Source organism: Leptinotarsa decemlineata, unplaced genomic scaffold, assembly GCF_025532065.1.
Source record: "Leptinotarsa decemlineata unplaced genomic scaffold, Ldec_3_MD MMD2_tig00026354_RagTag_RagTag, whole genome shotgun sequence".
NCBI classification, from domain to species: domain Eukaryota; kingdom Metazoa; phylum Arthropoda; class Insecta; order Coleoptera; family Chrysomelidae; genus Leptinotarsa; species Leptinotarsa decemlineata.
Genome location: NW_027412702.1, coordinates 23902784 through 23928271, shown reverse-complemented (window position 1 = coordinate 23928271; position 25488 = coordinate 23902784). Strand labels below are relative to the sequence as shown.

At 33.7% G+C, this 25488-nt stretch overlaps 1 protein-coding gene and 1 long non-coding RNA gene across 3 annotated transcripts; one reads left to right on the top strand and one right to left on the bottom strand.

Moving 5' to 3' along the window:
- Positions 1-148: 148 nt before the first annotated feature.
- Positions 149-24971, bottom strand: Set1 (SET domain containing 1). Of its 2 annotated transcripts, none has more exons than XM_023162009.2 (15): positions 24548-24971; positions 24251-24479; positions 19525-19810; positions 19056-19420; positions 18673-18997; positions 12907-13254; positions 11584-11935; positions 10373-10694; positions 7850-8387; positions 6178-6726; positions 5744-6044; positions 3786-4076; positions 1777-1958; positions 1297-1467; positions 149-1156 (listed from the first exon to the last, which is right to left on the bottom strand). In XM_023162009.2, exons 2-15 carry the CDS (start codon positions 24475-24477, stop codon positions 983-985), a joined length of 4431 nt encoding a protein of 1476 aa, XP_023017777.2. In that variant the 5' UTR covers positions 24478-24479; positions 24548-24971; the 3' UTR covers positions 149-982. The 2 variants fall into 2 exon arrangements, with proteins under 2 accessions (XP_023017777.2, XP_023017776.2); XM_023162008.2 differs by having other exon boundaries at positions 5744-6107; positions 24548-24968.
- Positions 23057-24506, top strand: LOC141486352 (uncharacterized). Its single transcript, XR_012467797.1, has 2 exons — positions 23057-23561; positions 23620-24506. It is a non-coding gene; the product is annotated as an uncharacterized lncRNA (long non-coding RNA).
- Positions 24972-25488: the final 517 nt, after the last annotated feature.

Below are 25488 nucleotides of genomic sequence, written 5' to 3'. Positions count from 1 at the left end.
GCGATAGCAAGTGAAGATCGATCGTTCAGACTAGGGCTTGAACCACCGACCAACATGGCAGTCAATTCGAGTGAGTGAACAAAGCACCCACGCAGAACCGCTTGGCTAAAGGTTATAATGGTAATTGTTGTAATACTAAAACAAAAAGTGTACTTTCTTCATTTAATTGTCAGTGTTCGAAATAAAAACACAATATTCAACAAATAATTATCACTAGTATGTACATGCGAATATATACAGATAAAAAAAAAACGTATAATTTAAAAGTCTAATAATCGTTTCTCGTTATGATACACTAAAGACCATTAAAATGAAATTCATGATAAAAAGTTACCAACAGGACCCCTGCAAAATTACCAGTAAATTTTTACACAAATATTTACATCTGATGCTGAGAAATTGCAGTTCCTAATCTTGGAATAGTTGGTATGAATTGAACAGGATTCAAGCTTTACTCTGGAGTTACGATATATCTCAATATGACATACTCCCATAAGCGATAGAGCCATGCTCAATATTTTTTTGTTACACCATTTCAACCATTGAAGATATTAATGAAAATTCTCACTAGGATTTGGTTTTACATAAATTTCCAATGAAACAAGTAAAAATATCCAAACAAATTTCTCTCGAACTTGGATGAAAAATATAAAATTATCCTTATTTAAAAAAAGGACAGAATTCTCTTCAAAGACAGCAAACCTAAAAACAAAGCAATTTTTTTTATAAACATTCAAAAAAAACTGGTTTTCACTCCTATTATTTTCTAATTACATGATTTCCCTTTAATTAAATCGCAAAAATAAGATACTACTTTCCTCTCCGCCAGAAAGTTCATTCAGAACAATATTGCAAGTTGAATTCAAATATTTCACTCTGATTACGATAATGAACACTTTAGTTCTCCATCAGTTCAAAACTATCAGTGTAATTTTCAATGAAAGTTTCTGTGAGAATCTTCAAAACCGACTTGCCTTTGCGTTTAGTTGAGGGTACCTCTACAACCGGAAGTTCCACACAAACACGGTATCTTCTCGTCTTCGATGGGGAACTTGTAGTCATACGTTATCTCTTCATTGACTCCTATGGTTTGCTTTGAGTATATCACAATCTTCTTACGTGATTCGATTGAAATCACTTTGGCATAACAGTTAGGCTAAAAAAATATTAGTTAATATGGAAAAAGGAGACTGATTGAATGTTTAAAAGTGGTACGAGGTAACGTAACCACTTTTTTCTTCGATATCATCATATTAAATAAGTGAAAATGAAAAAAACTTCAAAAATAATACTTACACTACAACTGTGGTTGATAAACCTAGCCAAATTACCACACTTTGTTGCATCTATAATATTCTCCAGATCGATTCTGAACAAATACGAACTGCCAATTCCAGTTGCTTCATATTTTTGTTCCCTGAGATCAGCTACACTATGTCGTATCATTTGACCAACATATTCAATAACCTGGAAAATATTTATTCACATATTGATTTATTCATGGCATTGTCTATTTCTTAACAAATTAATTTAGAAATTCACACAAATGTAATGTAATAATAATCTCTATAATTATCAGCTAGATGAAAGGAAAAAATATAAAAAAAAGGCAAAAATAAGTCAATCAATTACAATATTTTCAAATGATTCAAAAGATTAATTGAAAAGTTCTAAATCCACATTGTAAGTGTTTGCAAGTCTCAAAATTCTACCTAAAGACTAATTCTGGCCATAGTTGGCCATACTTGAACTTGTGAGTAAAAACATTTGACTCACCATTTCGTCAGCAGCAATAGGTTCCATTGCAAACAGTCCCCAATCATGAATGGCCGATTTGGCAAATTTGAGTTGTTTCTTCCTATATTTGAGTTGATTGAATTTCAGTAATTCAGAATCAGTAACACTGCCAAACGCAGTAAGAAGTCTCCTCTGATTGGATCTTGCTTCTCTTGATAATCCTGGAATTCAATTGCATGTCTCAAAGATTTATCTACACTTTATGCAAACTGGCACTGACATAATTATTCAAGAGCAGGATATTTATTGTAAGTAATTTTCAAATTGAATCCGATTTAAAATGTTTCATTAAAAAAGTCAGCAATGCAAGTAGTATGTTTTCTCACTGAGTAAAGTTTTCAATGATCACTTTTATTCTTGACTAACGTTACAGCAATTTCGTCATACAAGGACATTTTCAAACTAATACGTAAGTTACAAATAAAAGCGTGCCAGCACGGTTTTCGTAAAGGCAAGTCCACACAGTCAGCTGCCTGTAGTTTTGCTGAAATCATCTATAACTCCCTAGACAATGGTATGCACGTGGCAGGAATATTTTTTGACCTCTCACGTGCATTTGACTGTCTATCTTATGACTTTATTGAAACCAAACTTTTTAATCTAGGATCTAGGGGTATATTTTTGCAATGGCTCAAACATTTTCTTTCAGATCGTACAATGTTGGTAAAAATAAAAGATACACTATCTGATCCTCAACCAATCAGTTCAGGAGTTCCTCAAGGCTCTGTCCTGGGACCGCTTATCTTTCTATTATTCGTCAATGATTTAGCCAAATACTTCAACATCAACAACAATAGTTTCACTCTCTTTGCTGACGATACCTCGTTAGCGGTCTCAGCACACAGCCTAGAGGAATTAAAATCATCAACGGAAAGGTTTATAACACACTTCTTAGATTGGTGCAAGTTAAACAAACTGATTGTTAACTTGAATAAAACAAAATGTATCCATTTTAGTTCTCCCATCAGTCTTGATAAACATCCTACTGTCTTTGATTTTAGAGGGGTGGAATTGGTATCAACGAATTTTACAAAATTTCTAGGAGTCTATGTGGATGATTGCTTAAGATGGTCTGAACACATTACAGTCACTTGTAAAAAAGTTAACCAAGCGTACTATGCACTCACATTTTATGCCCTTGCATGCCTTGCTGGACGTATATTATAGCTTGGTCTACAGCCATTTAAGCTACAATGTGGTTCTTTGGGGATATGCCACCAACAAAGATAGGGTTTTTATTTCAAAAAAAAAATTATCAGAAAATTATTTGATTTCCCATGGAGAGATTCATGCAAACAGCACTTCATATGATATCAAATCCTGCCATTCCCTTGTATTTACATATTTAAATGCTTACTATACATCAACGATAATTTAACAAAATATAACACAAATTCTTCTTACCACAGTTACTCAACCAGAAATGGAAAATTGTTAAGTATTCCTAGACACAGATCCTCTAAATTTGAACAGTCACTCAAATATATGGGAATAAAATTATTCAATCACATACCTGATCACTTTAAAACCATGAGTTTGATATCATTTAAAAGATAAGCTAAAAATTTGCTCCTGTTTAAGGCTTATTACAGTGTCAGTGAATTCCTTTTAGACGACTTTAGCTGATTGCGGTCCAGACTTTCATCCTGATTTTATTATACATCCAATTTTGACTAATCTTGTTTTTTTTTCTTTATATTTTATACATTTTTATACTTCAAAACTACTGAGATATTTTATCTTTATGTATGTTTATTTTCTTTATACTATTTTAACGTGTTGTACTGACATGTCCTATACGTTGTTAACGTCTCAAAGGATAAATAAATATTATTATTATTATAGTTTGATCTCCTACCACGCAGTAATGGCTACATCAATCAATTTATTAAAGTAGGTTCAATTTTTTCGTCACAGTTTCGGTAGGAGTTTTGACACCCATTACCTCCCTGGGTATGGCCTTGAGCTGTTCAACAGATGAGTCTTACCTTGTTTTGTAGTTGCCTGTACGGAGTCTGTCATAATGGCGTTTGATTTGGCATGATGATACTTGTACCTAGACTTCTCATGGGCTGAAATCTTATAGTACCCTTCAGTCCTTGCACTTCCACTAACATGTAATCTTTCGTCCTTTTTCCTTCTCTTCGGCGGGCATGAGTACAAGTCTGTCATACAGTGATCAACCCAATGGGTGTCATTTAGCCAGTAGCCCATTGTATCGTTGGAGAGCATTTCATCATAAGTTTGTTTCATGTATTCCGTGTCCTCCTTGTCGATACCTGAAATGGCGAATAATGATTTTTTTAGTCTGACAAACTATCTGGTACTAGATAGATAGATGGATGATACATTTGTCGCTTTAGGTTGCAATATAGGAGATATGTCAAAAAAGTAAATCAGCAACAATTAATTCCACATTAAGAAGTCAAAACATATTAGTGGAACTTTCGGAGAACAGGGCCATTGAATTTGGTGTACCACAGGGTTCTGTGTTAGGCCCTATTCTGTTTCTGTTATATATGAATGATATATCTACGATTAACATATCTGGTAGTTTCACTCTATTCGCGGATGATACTACAATATTGTGGAAAGAAAAAACTCAATGGAGCTAATTAAAATAATATCAACCGACTTGAAGAAGGTAAAGAGCTGGTGCGATGCAAATTTATTCTATCTAAATGCATCCAAAACGAATATAATATCATTCAAATGTTCGCTTGATGGCATTTCAATAGACGCTGACGTATTACAAAATAAATTAAACACAAAGTTTCTCGGTGTATTCATTGATAATAGGCTGAAATTTGATGAGCACCTTGAACAACTGAAGAGTAAGATCTCCTCAGGATGTTATGCAGTTAGAGTGGTTTCAAATGAGTTGGGTTTCCATGTCGCAAAGACCGTTTACTATACACTTGTTGAATCTCGACTACGTTATGGAATACCTTTTTGGGGAGCATGCAACTCATCCCTTCTCTCTTCTGTATTGATATTACTAAGGGCACTAAGATGTCTCTGTAAAGTTAAACCCAGAGAATCGTGCAGGAATTTGTTCACTGCTAATAAAATGTTAACAGTCATCGCACTTTTTATCTTAGAGACAGTTTGCCTTATTTATAAACATAAATCGAAGTTCAACTTTGCTTCTACTCCTTATGCTACTCGTAATAGCAATTATACCTTTAGACTTCCCATCCCAACTTCGAATTTAATCAAGGATTCTATATACTACAATGGTGGTAAATTGTTCAATCATTTACCATTAGAAATGAGATCTGCAAATTTAAGCAACGTTCATTTCAAAAAGGCGGTGAAGAACCTATTTGTGGATAGACCCTATTATAGTTTGGAAGAGTATTTTAGCGAATCCTTTTAATAATATATTACTAATATTTTTACTACTATTGTACTATCACTTTATACATGTCAATAAGATGCAAATCTTCGGACAATAAAGTATATTTTGATTTGATTTGATACACTTCAAAGACCATACACACAATATGAAAAACTAAACTATCCTCGCATTTGGTATGAAATGCTCATCGAATTGAGTATTTTTCCAGGGTCTATTGAAAAGTTTTGAAGTTTTTTGATTTTCATGGATGAAAAGTTGACATAGAAATAAATTATTAAAACATTTATTCACTTATGCATTTCAGGAATAGGGAATATATCGGAAAGTGGTTATCATTTCCAATGTTGATTGTGATGAAATAATAAAAAGATACGAGTTCATTTAAAAAAAAAAGATTCAATTTTTGGTTACCAATATGCAGTAGTTGATGAGGACATCCTGTACAAAATAATGATAAATTTGGACTACTACTCGTTTACTCTAAACCTTTTCATAACTACCAAATTTTCATAATTTTCCTACTTATACTTTTCACAATATCTATTGATGCAGTTCCCGTAGAGTCACCCTGTATATTTTCATTACCTTTAGTAAGGAATTCATAGAGTATTCCAAACTCTGATATCTGATCTCGAGGTTTGTGCAAGACACCGGCATGAATGTTGTATGGCAGAGCAGCTTTTCTGTAATCAAATTGGTCCTCGAAGGCCATTTTGTTCTGGAGCTCCTGTAATTTCTTGTAACCTTTCGGCTTCCTAGGTTTCGGCTGCTTGGGAGGAATCACCTTAATACCAACCTTTTCCATCTCACTGTTAACTTTTTCCACCGTCATCTTTTTCAAAGTGTATTCGTGATCATTGGTCGATTGGATGTTTTTATGTGGTTCCTGCGGTAAATTAATATTATCCTGTAGCGGCCTCTGCATACAGTAAGAGTGTTCATTAACAACCTTGAAAAATGAAAACACTTTCAATGGAAGTCCAAATTCAATCCCTTCAACTAAAAACAACTCAACTTACCTGACTACACGGACTGCTCTCTCCAGTTGAACTTTCTGATAATCCCTTTACTGTAATAATGTCGCCATTTATATCTGATCGTATCTTGGCTTTCTTTTTCCTCCTTTCTTCTAGGTTTTCTTCATCGGAGTCACTCTGCGAACGTGCCTTGAATTTAATCAATTGTTCAGAAGGTCTTGTTTGGCCATCTACATCCATCTCGCTCGGAGGATCTGGATTGCGTACTTGCTGAAGTAAAGCATCCCGTTCAGCTTCTAACTCCTCTAAAGATTTTTCCATAACGCTTTCCTCAGCTTCTGGTTCATCCACCTCCATTTTCTGAGGTGATATGCCTTTCTCCAAATCCTTCATCGATTCCCTTTCAGGCGACTTGGGTTGTCTTTCGCCTCGTTCTTTCTCCATCTGTTCCATATATTCAGTGTTCAACCTTCTTCTTTCTAATATCAAACGTTCAGTATCACTGAGGTCACTATCACTGTCATATAAGTCCACTGGAAGTTTGTTGGTTTTTTCAGGTTTCTTTAGAGTGAATAAATCATCAGAGTCCACCTGAAAAGGCAAAAAGGCAATGAAGTAAATAATAATAATACTTTATTTCCATAAAAACAATATAAAGTAGCATAGGAAACTTAGTTGATTATAAAAATTAAATGAGGTGGTAGTAAAATAAATACAGACCTAAGAATTATTAAAAGACTTCATTCAATTCAATTCAATTCAGAAAAAAGTGAAAGAATTCCTTGTTGTGAGGCCCTGTTATAGTGTAGACACATTCTACCAAGGCTCTATCGAGTAATTGGCAGTAGTATCTTTATGTCAACAAGTTAATGAAATCAACATGAGATGGCTATCAAATCTCATTACGTAGCATTGTATATTTACATTTATTCAATATTCATATATTCATGTACTTATATTTGTATCTACTCATCTGGGCTTAATATTGTTCTGTCCATATACGATGCTCTTGTCTCTAAGCATTACTTTATAGCTTGTATTTGTCAATTTAATGTCCCATATAACTGAATATTACTGGAGTTTTTTCCCAACACCAAGAGGAAGATTAATCTTCCTCTTTGAAGATGATCACTTGGTGATCGAAACACGTGTCGAGGTGTTAAAAATAACGATTTGGTGTTGGGAAAAAACTCCAGTAATATTCATTACTACACCAAACGTTCTAAACAGTGCATCATAATCCCACACACATGTTTTACTTTACTAGACTTTGTCAATAAGATGTTCAAATCTTGGGTAATAAAGCATATTTTGATTTGATTTGAAGTCAGTCTCACTGTGTAAAGTTTTCAATGCTTTTTTAAAGATTGTGAATACAAATAACATGTGTTTTATCTGTGTTGAAAAATAAATCAAGCCCATTAAAAAAACTGGATACTTGATTTAATGCTCAACATTTATCCTTTTGAACGATACATAATTTTTTATAAGTCAATCTGAATTGTCGGTTTGCTTGGCTTCAAACCAACAGGTATCTATATTATATTCAAATTATATTTTATTTATGTTTATAATTTTGTACTATTTGACAGTTCTGCTCGAGAAAGCTATTGTATAGCGAAACATGTGTCTTGGTTTTGTAAGCCTTTCATAGTGATAATCATAATAAACTATATGAGTAAGTTTTCACAGATCATGTCACTGTCCAAATTACCTGCATCGGTTCAGGAGTTTTGTTCCTCGCCTCGATCCCATCTCTGAGAGGCGAGCTGCTCTCCTCCATGGACTCGACGGCCTCCTTAATCTCTGGCTCAACTTTTGGACTGACACTTCGCCTGTCGATTTGTTCAACTTCGATTTCTGAATCGGATGAGCTCTCATCTGAGCTCTCACTTTCGCTCGAACTGAACGAACTGGAACTGCTTGCACTGCTGGTCGACAATTTACGCTCCGTCCTCTCTAGTGGCCTGCTGCTAACCTCCGAATCTGAATCGTGAACGATCTCTTCATTGTCGGACTCTTTGTGAGATTCATCCTCGTCTTCTGGCACTGGTGACGGAATTTTTTTCTTGCGGAAACTTGGCATTTTAGGAAGAGAGGCTCTCAGTCCTAGGCCGCCGCCTAGTGAATTGTTGTACAGGTTTTCACGGTTCGATTCAAGAAGAACGTTGATGTTGTCTCGTGACAGGACCAGCTTTTCAGCCTCCTCCTTCTCTTTTGATTTGTTTTCTTTCGAACTTTCTTCTTCCCACCTGAGGTAGAATAATGGTAATAATTAGCTTTATTAAACAATTCAAATACAGGTACAATGTATGATATTACTAAGAATGAAGCTTTTAGAAACAAAAACAGGTAATGTAAATGTAAAATCAATGAATTATCAAAGCAAATCGATTAATATGAAGTACTCATAAAACCACACTGGATGCAATGTGTTAGAAATCGTACGTTAAAATGTAAGATCTCATTAATCCTCATTTCATAAAGTTCTCGGGTTGTGAAGGGTTGTCGTTCATATAAAGACGATAGTTCGTAAACAGAAAAACAAAAAATGACGGCGTCCAAATGTGAAAAGTAGTGACACAGAAAAACCCCTAGGCATTCATAGGTATTAAACAAAATCATGATCGTATAAAAAGTAAATAACCATGTTTCTCTGTCTACGAGGATTTCTAACTCAACACAACAATAATGAGAGGATGTATTAAAGAAACAAAATTGAAGATGACCCCAACGATACTACCATCTTGATGAATCCAGCAAAGATGAAATATGATCATAGGAGATACACGGAAGACGATGGAAAGTTTTTGGAAGGAGATCATCTCCTGATGATGTCTAGGACATCTACAGGGTGAGAGAAATGAAAAAATGATAAGAATATTGGGAAAAACTCGTCTCTTTCGCCGTCTCAACGCAGCGTCTTCATACTTGAAATATATGCTTAATAGATTGTGTACTATCTTATGCAGTGATATTTTTCAAACAACTACCGCCATCTCTAGGTCAGGCTGGGTACTTCTGAAACTACCCTTGTAACGTTAGAAAAGTAGATAGCCAAAATGCTTTAATGATAGATAGATATATTTATTTGATCATGTTATTTATAAAATACATTTATGACAAGTCAGAAAAACAAATAGGTGCAAGGTTCAAAGTTTTCTATGAAATAAAATAAACAGTAAAAATTTGTAACAAGTTTACAGGGTACATTATAAAATATTCAAATTAAGTGTGGAGGTTCGGCGAGCATCTTCCTTGTGTCAAAAGTGTGTCTACGCACATGTTCTAAATATTATGAAGTGGAAGAAAAATAGTTTTTTTTTAATATTTTTTTATAACTTTTTTAAAACAAAACATATTCATATTTTTAATATTGGCAGGAAGTGCATTATACAATTTAAAATCATAGGAGTTTTTTGTGATTTCATCAGCCTGAAACGTTGAGGTCTAATAAAATTGCTGTTACGTGTATCATGATTGTGTAAACTGTATTGCTTGGGAAACAAGGGGGCCCTTTTGTGAATATCTAATAGACTTGAGTAAACATACAAAGAAGGCACCGACATAATTTTGAAAAATAAGGCACTCGATAGCTTACTTGTCAAACTTAAAATGTGGCTTGACCGATTTAGTCTACGGTCCAGAGTAAAACCCAATAATTTGACAGACTGGAATTCAGGTAATGGCAGAGCCATAGAAACAATAATGTTTTGTGATTTTTCCTTATTCATCATGAGTTTGTTGACACTGAACCAGTGCTCCACTTTTTCTTGTATTTCCATAGACTTATCAACAAGAGCTGAATAATTCATAGATGAGTATATCAAAGATGTAGGATCAGCAAATAGTACACTGTGACATGAATTCATATGGTTGTGAAAATTATTGATGCAAATAACGAACAAAAGCGGACCCAAAACCGATCCCTGCGGTACACCTAGGTCAATCGGCCTCAGCTCAATCAAACCCAAAGGAGTACCTCTTACACCATGATATGGCAGTTTTTTGAGTAAAATGCTGTGGGAAACACAGTCAAAGGCCTTTGACATGCAAAAACTAATGCCCTAAAATTCATTCAAATGACAAGATTATTTTTACATGCACAGAAAGAATGTAGGGAATTTGAATTCATGTTTTGTGTAATTTTATGTTTATATGTAAAGTAACACCAATTTTGAGCACTAGGACTAAACAGAATATACTGTAAAATTTTGAAGGTAAATTCAACACTTACCAAGACTCGAATTTATTAAATGCCGTCATCTCTACCATTTTCTTGTTAAAATCCTTCTTGAGTATATTCTTCAGTTCTTGGGTCACTTGTTGAATGACCGAGTTTATGGTCGAAGCGTGAGGATCATTCTTGTCATTTTCTGGTCTCTTTGGAGGTAGCTGATAGGGAACATATGGTTGGGTAGGATGCAGTGGAGGAAATTGTGGATACTGCAGGTGGGGGAGGTACACCGGTTGTCCGTAAGGGTAGGTTTGCCGCCAGTCCTGGTGGCCAGCATAGGGAAACGCTTGGGGGAATGTGGGGTACTGTGGACCTGAATAACCTGCAAATGAAAATTTATGTTGGATATTTTCTTTGACTACAGGCGAGTGTTTTCAAAATACCTCTGATAGCAGCCTGTAGCAGAGCAGCTTGAAAAAAGATAGAAAATCTCTACTTATTTGAAAAATAAATATTTACCTATACTTAACACCGACAAATATTACTACGATAATTCATTCATGTTGTGTATGTAAAGAGGTTTACCTGAGGCTCCAATGAAAGTAGCTTGAAAAACAAAAATTAGGGATGTACTCTAAATAAAACATATTTAGATGATTCAAAATTCCAATGAAGTGAACATTCAATATGAGTTTCAATGAACTGCCATGGGACAATAAAATTGAATGAATCAATCATATTTTTAACCCTGAAAAATGTAATATGTTACAACAAGTAATTCCTACTTCTCTGCTCACACCTGATATGTTTGTTTTTATTAACTTTTTATTTTATTCGCTGTATAACTCTCCTAATATGCATTGTGTATGTTGTTTATAATATTATCATTATATTAAGTTTAGATAATGACAATTCTGATAACCATTCATCTGTTTTATGATTGAACAGTCCACCGATGGATTTATCTACTCATATTGGTCCATTCGAAACGGTAGCCTATTTCTATTGGTTGAAGAAATTCACATAAAATACTTTATGCTTACTCAATATTAAGTAGTAAATCACCTCCATCACTAAATTCTTCTATATCATGAATCTCTTTGTCATTTTCAGCTGAAAGATAATTTCAACTCTGAAATTATCTTATACCAGTGTATAAATGAAATTCGATTTAATATTCATCACTTCAGTGAGTTAATCAATGAAAAAAGGAACAAGTTTTTAATATGCAATAAGGTGATACTCATTACTAAATTAAATTCAATACTCACCAGGGTAGTGTGGCAAACCAGGGTAATGTGCCGGATAAACACCAGGTATGGGGGGCATGGGCGGAGGTGCAGAGGTCGGAGGCGGAAGAGGAGGAGGCTGTGGGTCTGGCTTCGCTTCCTCGATCTTTTCGTTGCTGCTCAATGACGAGAGACTCATTCTGTCGTCTTCCATCTTAAATTCGTTCTTGAAATCTGACCTGTCGATGGGACTGTAGTTCTGTTCTATGCCCTCTCCAGTTAACAGCTCATCCTCGCTTGACGATATATCGCTGCCAATTTTGTTCGACTCAATATGAGCTTTTTTCAGCAGGGCAGTGGTTTCCAGTGCTTCACGCTGTCTCGCTACTACAGCCTGAAAATTTTTTGAGGAATTGTTGACAAAAAAGATTTTTGGCTCTCAATTTATGGAGGGGACTGAACAAAAATTCACCTTATTTTTTTGAACAGACAGCGTATATATTTTTAAGCACATTTTCGGTTTGAATTTCCCCATTTTAAACAACCAATGCTTTAGAAACTTGAAATGAAAGGTAAGAATTCAATATATTTTAGAGAACTTAGAGGTATTCAAAATAAATATACAAAATAATTATCATAAAAATAAAGAAGGCACACCGAAATTACTGAAAATTCTGTGAATCTGGATTAAAAAGGGATGTTACAGAAAAGCAGATTAGGAAAATTTATTCAGAAAAACTTTTCAATATCGAGGTGAAGAAAATACTCTTACAAAGTGTTACTCCAGTCTTGAAAATTTCTGCATGACACTTGCTTCTTCTCGGATTGTGACGCGTTTATATTTTTCATATAAATTTCTGTGCTATGAAAGTTTTGTTGACGTGAATTATATCTAATGCTTTTTTGTAATGTTCTGCCGTTTTGTTATTTTGTATTTTACTATGATATAGCACATGCATAAATAAATAATAATGAAGTACCGGATTATGTTGTTCTGTTTGAGATTCCTTAACACATATAAATAGTATTCTTCTCATGTTTTAGGCAAAATCAGAGAAACTGATTTGTAATGTATTATTTTCAAAGGATTTCAACATATCTGATAAATGAAAGCGACTACCTGATTATGAGTCAATGAAAATGGCAAATTTTCTTCAAAAAACTTCCCAAATTCAACAACACAAGTCTAATAAAAATACTTCCGTCCAACAGAAATACTTTTCCCACACACCGTAAATGCAATACTCATCACCAATCAACAGACTTGGTCCAAAAACATGTACCGAGAAGAGTGCTACAGTTCTGGTATGAGGGGGAAATGTTTCTTGTTAGATTTTTTTATACCCTTCAATGTTTATCAGTTACCTGTTCTAGTGCCAGTCGATGGCACTCCAAATAAATTTCCTTGGATAAGAAGGGAGAAGGAGGCACCGATAAAGGAAAATTTTCATCGTCCTTCATGAAATCAAAGTCCAAGTCAGGAGCCGGTGGATTGATTGGCATATCGCTCAGAGATATACTGGAACGATCGTCGTCACTGTCCATGGAAGTAGGAATAGGATGGTGCTTCGGTAACTTGTCAGAGGCCTTGGAGTCATCATCAGAATCAGCGCCAAAAGCAAGGAACGGAGGCGCCATACCTCCAGCACCTTTTTCTTTCAATAAAAGCGCTATTCGTGTATCCAAGTCCAGGGGTTTGTTTTCTTCTTCTGTCTGCAATAGAATTAAACAGGTAGAAAATATAGAATGGACTAGATTTATTCACCAATACGAACTGCTGGGTATAAAATTAGGGTCACCCCATGAGTTGAAGTTATCTTGGAAATTTGTTTTTCTTTGAATTATTTTGGATGTACCATACTGTACTAATGAGTTGCTTCAAATACATAGTTGTTATTTTTGTGATAAGCTTTTGATAAAAATCGAGCCCTTGCCTGAATTTCTAAAAATCACTTAGTTTTTTTTTTTTTTTTTTGAATCTGTTGTTGCGACACGAATTGTGGCGGCTTTGAAAATGGCCAACGTCAGCGCCAAACTGCAAGAAACGTCGGTGTTGGTGTGTCTCTCGAGTGTGCAACGAATATGGCAGCGGCACCACAAAACTGGTCTGCTAACTCAAAGACCTGGTTCAGGGCAAGGCAAGACTACAACAGCTAGAGTTGACCGCTTTCTCGTCTCTAGCGCTCTGAGAAACAGTTACAGCAGTTTCCCTTCGAACTCATCTGTCTGCAAGATGTCAGAAATTTAAACATAAGTTAGTTGATAGGAGGCGTTGTGCTGTGCTGTTGAATTATCTTCTCGAACTAGAGCTACTGGACTGCCGCTTTCCCGTGAACACTAACAAAATTGAATTTTTCACAAAAACACCAGGCTTGGACAGTAGCGAATTGGAGGCGTGTATTATTTTCCGATAAATCGCGATTCTGCCTTATGGGCTCAGATAGACGTCTACGAGTATGGAGACGACCAAGCGAGAGATATGCTCTAGCGTGTATTGCCGAGCGGTGGCAGATGAGTTATGTTGCAGGTTTCTTAAGAAAACAATTATCAGGAGAATATACAATTGAATCAATCTTAAAACCAAATTGTACTGAAATTGAATTGATGAAGACTTCAATAAATGCAAGCCAGCATCTGTCAAAAACGGATCTCCTAATTATATGGCCTAACAGAATTGACAATATCTCTACTATAGAGCTGGCAGAAATGTCACATAAAACAAACCTAATGATTTTGACTGAACCTTATAGGTACGATAAGACATACATGAACGAGAGAAAATACATAAATCATCTTTCTCTCCTGAAGGAAACACATCTTGCTGGCCTTCCTTTAATAGTTGTAGAATGCAACAATGTCCTGCAAAGAAGGAACTACTACCGAGATAACAGGAACATCAACAAAACCGGAAAATGGCATATATGTAAATTGCTAGTGAAAGTTTTAAAATTGAAAACCAAAATGTTTTTAGAATCCTCTACAACCAATATGAGCGTTATAAACGATGAAGGAAAAACAGGTCACAGTGAAAATTCGCAACCTATTAAACAGGCTACTCTATCTGAAGAATTAATGGAAACTGAGACACAGGAAGAAAACTTACAATATAATTTTTTATATCCTCGCCTAAGCCAGATTGCTCCAAAGGGCATGTGAAACAAAATCAAATTTTAAATCTCAATATACAATGTTTAAATAATAAAATTGATCAAATGACTGCATATCTAAATCAACAAGAGGAAATAAAAATTGCAGTATTGACAGAGCACTGGCTAAATCAGTGGCAAATAGATACCTTAGTTATTGAAAATTTCACTGTGGGGACTTACTACTCTAGAACACATCACATACATGGGGGGGTAATGATACTTCTCAGAAACAATATGGAGTACAGAGAAATGAAAGAGGTGGCAGGTTTTTCAATTGAAATGCAGATTGAAATCGTTGGAGTTATAACAAAATATGGAATAATTCTGGCACTCTACAGATCGCCACAAGGAGAAATCGATATATTTTTAGAACAGCTGGACTCAGTCTTGCAATTTATAACAGGAACGAATAATATGGAAAATATTTATTTAGCGGGAGATTTTAACATCGATTTCATGACTGAAAGTAACACATGCTGTTCTGTGGAGGATCTGCTGTCATCCTATGGATTACATAAAACAACTGTAGAACCATCACGTGTAACATATAGATCTCAAAGCTGCATCCATAACATATTCACAAACACAATTTCTGAAACGAACTCTCAAACAGTAAATTTACATATGTCAGATCATATGGGACAAATACTAAATTTGTCTCAAAAAGATGAAAGAATAAAAAATCACATGGTGACAGCGAGAAACATAAATATTAAAAACATTGAAAAATGCAAAAAGAAATTATCAGAATTGGATTGGACAACATTACTTGAAAATCTTGATCCCTGTACAGCCTACACATGCTACCATGATGCATTTCTGACAATATATGAATCATGTTTTCCTATAAAAGAAAAGACAAATAAAAGAAGAACAAAATCGTCAAAATGGTACACTGAAGAACTGAAAAAGATGAAAAATAGATTGGATGCCTTAGACACAATAAGGAAAGTAAGATCAGATGAAGCATCAGAAAGCGCTTATGTTCAGTACAAACACGATTATAATAGAAACATAATAGAAACAAAAAAGAGGTATAATGAAGAGTACATTGCACAGGCTGTCGACAAAACTAAAGCAATATGGAATATTATTAAGTCTGAAACAGCACCGAATATTACAAAAATCAACAAATCTAAACTCATGGCTGATGAGTTAAACGACTATTTTGCAATGGTAGGATCAGAAACAGCAAGTAAAATAGGAAAAATCAATGTTCCCTCTATTGAAATGCTGAGAAATAATAATATAGATAATGTCCGATCAATCTATTTTTCTGAAGCGGATGAAAAAGAAATTAAACAAATTTTAAATAAAATTAAACGTAAACGAACTGAAGATATATTTGGAATTTCAACCACAATTTTGAAGGACTTAGGTGATGTAATAGCGCAACCTATTGCATTAATAATCAATAAATGCATAAACGAAGGGGTGTTTCCAGATGAACTAAAGCATGCAAAAGTTATACCAGTTTTTAAAAAAGGGGAAGATATTCCAAATAACTTTAGACCCATTTCAATTCTACCAGTAATATCAAAGATTTTCGAAATGGTAATCAAAAAGAGATTAGTCCAGTTCTTTGACAGTTCAGCATTTTTCAACAGCTCTCAGCATGGATATCAGCAAGGAAAATCTACAATGACAGCAATGATAGAGATTATTCAAAAAAATCATAGATGCAATTGATAATCAAGAGGACTCCCAGATATTAAGCTGTGACTTGAGTAAAGCTTTCGATACTGTTGACCATGAAATACTGTTAGAGAAATTATCATATTATGGAGTAAGAGGAATTTCGTATAAACTGCTCAAGTCATACCTGTCAAATCGTTTTCAATCGACATGGTGGAAAAATTCACTATCTCAGACAATTCCGGTAACTCAAGGAGTGCCTCAAGGTTCTATTTTAGGGCCAATTCTGTTTATCATCTACACAAACGATCTTCTCGAAAATATCAAGGTTTATGCATCAAGTGCATATGCAGATGATACAACTTTTCTAGTTAAAGGCAAAGATGAAGGTGACATAAGACAACAGACAGAGCAAGTTCTAGCCGAAGCAGATATTTGGTTTACGGCAAATATACTCCTGCTAAACAAAGAAAAAACTCAAAGGCTAATGATTTCAAGCAAAAACAATACAGAGAAAAAATCACTAAAATTCCTTGGAATACATCTGGACTCAAAACTAAATTGGAAGGTACAAATAAGCAAAATGAGTAAGAAGCTTAATTCAGCAATATATTGTATAAGGAGAATGAAAACAATTTCAACACATCAAGCGGCTAAAATAACCTATTTTTCAAACTTTCACAGCATAGCAACTTACGGAATCGTTTTGTGGGGCACAAGTTCTGATTCAAACAAAATATTTGTTCAGCAAAAAAAAGCCATCAGAATTCTATGCGGACTTGCATATAGAGATAGCTGCAAAGAGGCTTTTCGTCAACAAAGAATCCTCACCATTCCCAGTGCATATATATATATAGTTGTCTAAAATATGTTCACGCAAATCCAGAGATGTTCTCAAAAAATATACTCAATCATTCTTATGATACCAGAAATAAAGATTTACTGCAAGTTCCTCTTCATCGATTGAAGAAAACACAGCAAGGATGCGATTATTGGAGCGCAAAATTATATAATAAAATTCCAGACTTTGCAAAAAAGAAACACTCGAATGAATTCTCCATCTGGCTGAAAAATGTCCTAATAGAAAAATGTTTCTATTCAATAGAAGATTTTCTAAATGAATAATACATGTACTACATCTCTTGTAGGTTTACATGTGCATGATAATTTTGTATATATTTATTTATTTTATTTTGATCTGTGCATCTCTGTGTATATGTATTTTAATTTTAATTTTAATAGGAAATAACGACGTTGTAATGTTTCATTTACAATGAATAAATTGATTGATTGATTGATTGATATGGCATGGGGAGGTATATCGTTTGACGCTCGCACGGCCCCACAATGTCCGGATCGTAACTCGGTATGTTGACGAGGTTCAACTCACGCGATTTGTTTGGACTGCGCACAGCCCGGATTTAAATCCCATTGAACATATTTGGGATGAGTTCAAAAAACGTTTACGGAGACATGTGCCGGCTCTCAGAAATTTTAGAGAGCTACGTGACATATTGGTACAAGAATGGGAAAATCTTCTGCACAATGTAATCCAAAATATAATCCAAAGCATGCCTCGTCGCAAGAGGAGGAAACGCTCGTTATTTTTCTTTTTCAACCAAATGCATATCAGAATAAAATTGTTCATTTCATTACCGCTGTATAGAATATTATTAGTAGTAAATCGAGTTGAAACCTATTATCTGTCCTATCAAATAATTGTTCTCAATCAGTGAGTTTCCCGGAAGGTCCTGCTTTTGCCCCATATTTTTTCTCTATAAGAATTTTGAATAAAAAAAATTCGTAGAACTCTATTTCTCTACTATACCTACCTACTTCTCCAATTATTACAGGAAAATTGAGGTATGAAGAAATTTATGAAATTGATCTTAACCAGTGGGTTACTTTTTAGAGGATTTAAAAAGTAACAGCAATTCATTATCAAAAGGTTAGGCTAATTGAATTTCATTACTTTGGCCACTTATTTTGAATTCACAAATTGACTATATTCAATAAAGATTAAGTGGTGACCAAGTTTCATATTTCAATATTGGCATCACTGAATTTGGTTCATTTCTTTCGACTCAAAACTTTCTCGTTAGATGGCGCCATATAGATTTTTTTAGTTTGGTTGAAAATTTACCATACTCACTAAGAATTGAGTAGTAGCTGAGTTTTAAATTTTGATTGGAAGCTGTAATCAATGGAATGGTTCAAATATCTCAATCATTTTGAATAATGACTTTGACAGTTATGACGGTAATAATGATTTCCAACACTTAATCTTTATCGAGTAGGATCAATTGATGACATATGTAAAAAGATCCATTGACCAAATTGTACCCACTTTTTCTTTATCCTTTTCTTTCTCCCTGCGAGATTTGCTACCAGAACTACCACTATTATTTCTCTTTCGGTCTCTATCTCTGTCTCTATCTTTATTCCTATCTCTGTCTCTGAAATCTTTTTCTTTGCTTCTATGGGAATGTTTGTCGTCTGACCACTTGGGGGGAGGAGCTAGACCAGCCGGAGACCTCTCCCAAGAATCAATGGGCCACTGAGGTGTTGTCATTGGCCATACCGTAGGGGGAGGAGCACTCATGGGATAGGTGGGTGTTGCAAAGGGAAACTGATTTGTCATGGCTGGCATACTGTGGCTGTGGTAGTCAAAACTAGAAATTTTTGAAAAAAGAAATTAAAAACAGTATATTTATGGTGGTTGAGTCTTACCTCAATGGGGTTGTCCCAGCTGACCCAAAACTTGTAGAAAATTCGCTAGGTGCAGTTACGTATCCCATGTCGCCACTATTTGGCGTCGGAAAATCACTATTTCTATAATTTCTACTGGCATACTTATCTCTATCCCGATCTCTCTCCCTTTCACTCTCTCTGTCCTTATTTTTTTTAATGTTCACAATTTCTACTTCTTTTTCTTTCTCTCTGCTTTTGAAAATATCATTTTCATCAAAATCATTATCTGCAGGGTCATATGGTTTATCCCCATCAATTTTATTTTTATCTTCCGTTAAAGGGGTTATTTCCACAACAGACTGGGGCTTTTTATCAATTGTGAATTCTTCAAATTTTTTTTTGCACTAAAATAAATATTACTGCTACTGAATATTACTTCGACAAAGAATTGTTTTCCAGAATATTTCGTGGATTCCTCAAAAGTTTTTCTGCAAAAAATATCATTTACCTGTTCACCAAAGGGGTCCAAAAAGACATCAAGAATTTTTCCCATTACACTAGTCTTGTTCAGCTTATCTACGCAAGCCTTTGCATTCTGGACTGTATCGAAAACAGCTCTACCGATACCTAAATGTTTATTTGTAGTAGGATGATAATAGATGAACAATTCTTCTATGACACCAAATTTTTGCACCATGTCACGCAGAAACTGCTTGTCAATGTTATCATTCAGGTGAAAGATGGTTACCTCAATGGAAGGTGGCTCCCCTACATAGTTCTGGTCAATTTTGAATCTTGAACAGAAAACAATCATTCGAAATTAATCAATTTCAATGTTTTATTATTAAACCATTGCTTGCTGAAATCACAGTCATCATTATATAATTCATTTATTCATTTATCCTGAATATATACAGACAGAGTCCAATTACATATACACAGTACCTAAACTACACTAAACCTAACACATATATAGATAAAAAGATACAATTGACAATAAAATTATAAATATAAAATCCCTATAATGAAATATATGAAATCATTGCAAATAGGTGTAAAAAAATATAGGAAGTAGAAATGGGCTAGTGTGTAAATTCATAATATATATGTCATATCTGTAAAAATAAAAGAAACATGTAACATTAATTCATTCTTATTGAATAGAAAATAACAGAGATCTGAGATTGGTTGGGGTAATGTTCAAAATATCGATATCAGTGTTTTCAACTAATTTGTTTGTAGTTATCAAGGAGCAATCAACTGGAGAATTTACGTTGAAGTTATGAAATATGCAATCTCTTCGCCTCAGGCGGATATCTGGTATACTGAAATTGATGGAAGCGAGTACATCGGAAAGAAAAATGTTGTTTCGTAATAAATTGAATATGAATAATATTTGAAAATTTTCTCGACGTTTTTTAAGGGTGCTTAAATTAAAATCTTCCATTTGTTTTACATAGGATATCATAAAAGGGTATATTCCATATTTTTTTAGATACATTGACATGAGATATCGTTTTTGTACCTTTTCCAGCATAGTGTATTACAGCATTTTATGTGTTCAACTGCAAAGATCTGTAGATTGCTTTAACGATGAATAAAGATACTACTAATAGTCTGTTTTTGAAAGACCAATTGTTTACATGCATACCCCAAGACACTTGGATTATAGAAAATCCACCACAGTATGGAATTTTGACATATTCAATACTGTGGCGGCTTTATCCATTTGGAGGCTATGGGCAGCAGATTTTTACGATGCCCTGGACCCTGGGCAAAAAGAAATGCAAATTGAAAATAGGTATTTCTGATGATTGATAAGAGATGAAATTCATAAATAAATAAATTTAGCTTTAAAATACTTTATGCGACTCACTTTCTACGAATACAACTGTCACATGTATTTTGGCAATAATTCTCAGCTCAATACTACAAAGTGGCCTACCAGATCTCCCGATTTGAATCCCCCTGAAAGTTAGATTGCTCTTGATCTAGAAGAGCTAAATGATCCAACAACAAATGATCATAAATTTCGACACCCAAAAGAGAAATTACTTCTTTTATTAATTTTACTTATTTTTCTAGTCCATTTTCTGCTTCTTTATCAACTACATATCTTGATGGCTTTTCACTCTACTCAATAGACCATACATTTCATTGCTTTGCCAACTACTTTTCCATGAAATATGTATCACATTTAATCAGTATGATTCAAAATGTTTAACAACACCTAACCCCATTTCGTGATTAGATATTTTTCTCAAGTTTTTTATGAAGCTGCAAAATACTTTTTGATTTGTTTACTGAATGTTTGCAATCCATTCGAATTTGATTTTATTTTATAAAAACTGAAAATATGTATCATAATTGAGCTACTATCGAACACATTATGAGGACGAGACCACTCACCATCCAAACTAAACGGCTTTGTTAAGAAGTTGGGTTTATTTGGTTCAGTGTAAATAGGTGTGAGCCACAATAAACCTTCGCGGGTTGCGGTCACCTAACCTAACCTAACCCAAAAATTCATTTGCTTCATTTTACAGTTTCTTCAACCTGATCTTTTCATTTGTAAAATAAGCTCAAATATTTATTAGCACCCATTTGAAGGCTTTGGCAGAAGGCAGAACTTTTACTTACCATACCAGATTACCACAAGAGTTGTGAAATATATATTACGACAAATAATTGATTGAAATAATTTACTAAACACTTATATCAGACACACAGGTTAATAGATACTAATAAATAACCACTTATTGAACTCTAGGTAAGTGATTCTTTAAAGATCAAGATCAGCCTCAAACAAATTGATATATATATATATATATATATATATATATATATATAATATATAATATATATATATATATAATATATAATATATATATATATATATAATATTTGATGCTAACACCAATGCTACAATCATTGAATGACACATTGAAAATAGCAACAGCAATTTCCATGTATGCCATTTTCATTTATAATTATAATAAATCGACTTTATTTATCTAAAAAAGAAAGAAATGTGGACATATGTGATAAATAGAAAATTAGATGAACAGGAGGATTATCAGCGTAAGCTGTTTTTCAAATCATCATTACAAAAATATACACTAGAAAAACACTTATATTAAAAACAAGTATAGAATAGAATAAGTATTAATAAGAGCTTAGCAAAAATCGACAATAATTGAATAGAACTGGCAGATACTTGATGAAAATCCATATTAAAACTCATTAATACAGTTTATTGTATGATTTCCACTATAAAGGGTTTTACAAAAACCGTGACACCTGTTTCCCTGTACATTAGCTTCCCCAAGCGTAAAATAAATTGCGCTTGAGGAAGCTAATGTATAGCGTAACACGTGTCGCGGTTTTTGTAAAACTATAGTGGGAATCATGCAAAAACTGTATTAAGGAGTTTCAAAAATCGACATACAGAGCACCAATTACTAGAATTTATGAAGAAGTTTGAAGCGTTTCTTAAATGTTATTATCGTGTAGCAATTTATATCATCAATATTCGAATGAGAGAGTATAAAATTGTTCTGATCTGTGGAATTGGAAACTCTGGTTAGTGTTTCGTTAACCAAGGAAGAAGTAACTAAAAGTGAATCACAGTTTTTTAAATATCTTTTTAAACAATCTATTTTGATAATGAGGGTCATGAAATTAAGGTAATCTATAAATGATCTAATAAATGATATTTATATGGTTCTACCTCTAATCATTGCCTAGAACAGTGAACAATGGACCTTTGTACCTGTTCATAGATCTCATTACAAACTTTCATAGGCAACCTTCATAGGCATGTAAAAACAGTCTGTCATGTACCAGTGTCAAAAATTTCAAACATTCCTCACTTATTTTGAGGTATTAGGGCATGTTGAACAACACTAGACATTTCTGGTCTACAAACTGAATATGTCAAGCATGTTTCTTATAACAAGCTTTGATAGCGTATTTTGTAAATCTCAGACTTTTCCTTGTCTGAAAAGTCGAGGATTCATGAAAACACATTCTAAATTTACATGTCCATTAGGTTACTTTCATGCATTACAACTGCATGCCTGAATTTTATATGTCAAATTCAAAAAATGTGCAAGACAAATCAAAGTTATTAGGTCATGTATTGATTACATTTGAGGGTCAACTGAATTAAGGTCACTTCAACTCATTATTAATAAATAGAAAATAGAGAACTGGAGATTGCTCATAGAGATATACCTAACCCTTGGGAAAAGTGAGGTTAAGTTTGTTAAAAATTCAAAATTTATACTTTACAAATCTTTGTTCATGAGAATATATTATTTTAATAAAACAGACGTTGAAATGTTATAAATCACACTGTTACTAGATTAACTATAAAAAAAATTAAACAAAATAGTGAGGTTATGTACTAAATGCAAACAGGCATTTTTTCCTGTGAATTTTATTTAATGATCCACCCTCTCTACTAAACAGTTGCTCAGTTCACCGAAATAGCTTTCATTGCTTTCAATATGACTATTGCTTCTTTGAGGCTAATGAAGATAGGTAACTTGATTACTCTCGAAATAGTAATTTGTTTAAATTAAAAATGGTTTATTTTTAGGAGAGAATAATTTTCAATATGAAGATGGGCAATTAGAAAACCAAAAACTTTCATTCTCTGTAATTTACTATTGAATGTTACATTCAGGAAAACATTTTTATAAAGTTTCCCAATGAGTAAATTGGCAAAATTTTTCAAAAGATAAAAAAAAAACTGATAAAAAGTGAGTGTTTTAATTAAGTGTGATTTTTACAATTATTTCTTTGAAACTATATGGCTATTATCCATTATATTGAAAAAAGCAGCGGAATTATTTACCATTTTGATATTGAGGAAAACCCTCGACATAACGAGAGGTTATATTACAAATTTAAGTAACTAGTTATTGAAGTTTTCTTTCCTATGGAAAGTTTAAATTGAATGTAATATCAAGTTTTATTTATTATTTGTTAAGTCATACATATATTGTTATGTTACCGATACAATATCAAGTTCAGTGAAATTATCATCTGTAATGTCTGTGTATGACGAGGGTTTTCATATGCCGAGTTACCCCAGCAAAGAAAAACATGATTCAAGAGGGACTGAATTAATACAAAATATATCTTCAGTAGCACAATATGAACGACATCCATTTTCAAGAAGTTTGTTATTTTGCAAATTTCCTGAAAGCTGTCAGTGAAAATCTTACCTAGGGACAGGAAGTTCTAGTGTCTCAAGCCTAGTCCATATACGAGTTAAGTGAGACCTAGGATCTCTTGCAATAACTGGAGGACAGGATGCATCATTTGGTACAACCCCATCATATCTGTACAACTTAGCAGCTCCCTTCACAAGAAAAGGGTCTACTAGGAGTTTATAATCCCTGTGAAGTTTAGGAGTGACTTGACCATGGCGATCCATTGTAGTACCATTCATAACTGTGAAATAAAAAGTTATATCATTAATATATTATAGTAATTTTCAACACTTCTATATCCATACATACCTCCAAAGGAGTTTTTATAGAGAGAATCGAATTAAACAATAAAAATATTATAGAGTAATGATGCAGAATTTAGGAATCAACTCGGTTCAAAAATGAAAAAGGCGGGCATGATAATTTTATCGAAATGATTTTAAAACACAGCTTCACGAATTATTAGCATCAAATTACAATTGAAAAAACTCTTCAAGACTGCGAAAACAATAATTCTAGTTAAGTAAATACACACAGCAAGATGCACCAAACTTTCTAACCTCGACGAATGTCAAAATGTCAGTGCTGTGCCGAGGTACTGCAGTAGTCAAAAAGTTATTGAAGTGTGGTTGGAACTCAAAATGCATTTTTTCTCAAATAAATTATATATTTTTGTTGGTAATCTCATAACAATTCAGATTATACATTAAATTATTCTTTTAAAATTGTTTACCAAAAATCCATCTAAAAATTAAAAATGTTTACATCTACACCTCATATGTCTACATTCCGGTATGTTCGTTTGTAATACAAATATAAACATTGAACAGCTCGTATCGCTCGGAAGCGTGCGATAGTGCAGATCTCTCAGATATATTCATTCTGTGTTCAGTATTTACGAGAGTGGGGAAAAATGTAATCGATTAGCTCCGAGATCAACGTTAGGATCAAAGATATTTTCTAGTTGTAATTTTCAATATTTAAAAAAAAATTAAGCCTCCAAGCATTTTTTCGAAATTGGTTTACTGGTTTGTCAGCTCATCATTATCTTCAGAAAAGAGTTCATGGCACATTTTTATTGTCATAACGCTACTCATTCTCAAATGAGTGTACGAAATTGTTTGTATTTCAAAAAGACAATTATATATTACAGTTCGGTTGAAAACACTTTATCGATGAAATGTTGATTGTTTTATAGGATGTTTTTTAGACTTGCCATTCAGATAGAATCGATCTATCATTGGATATAT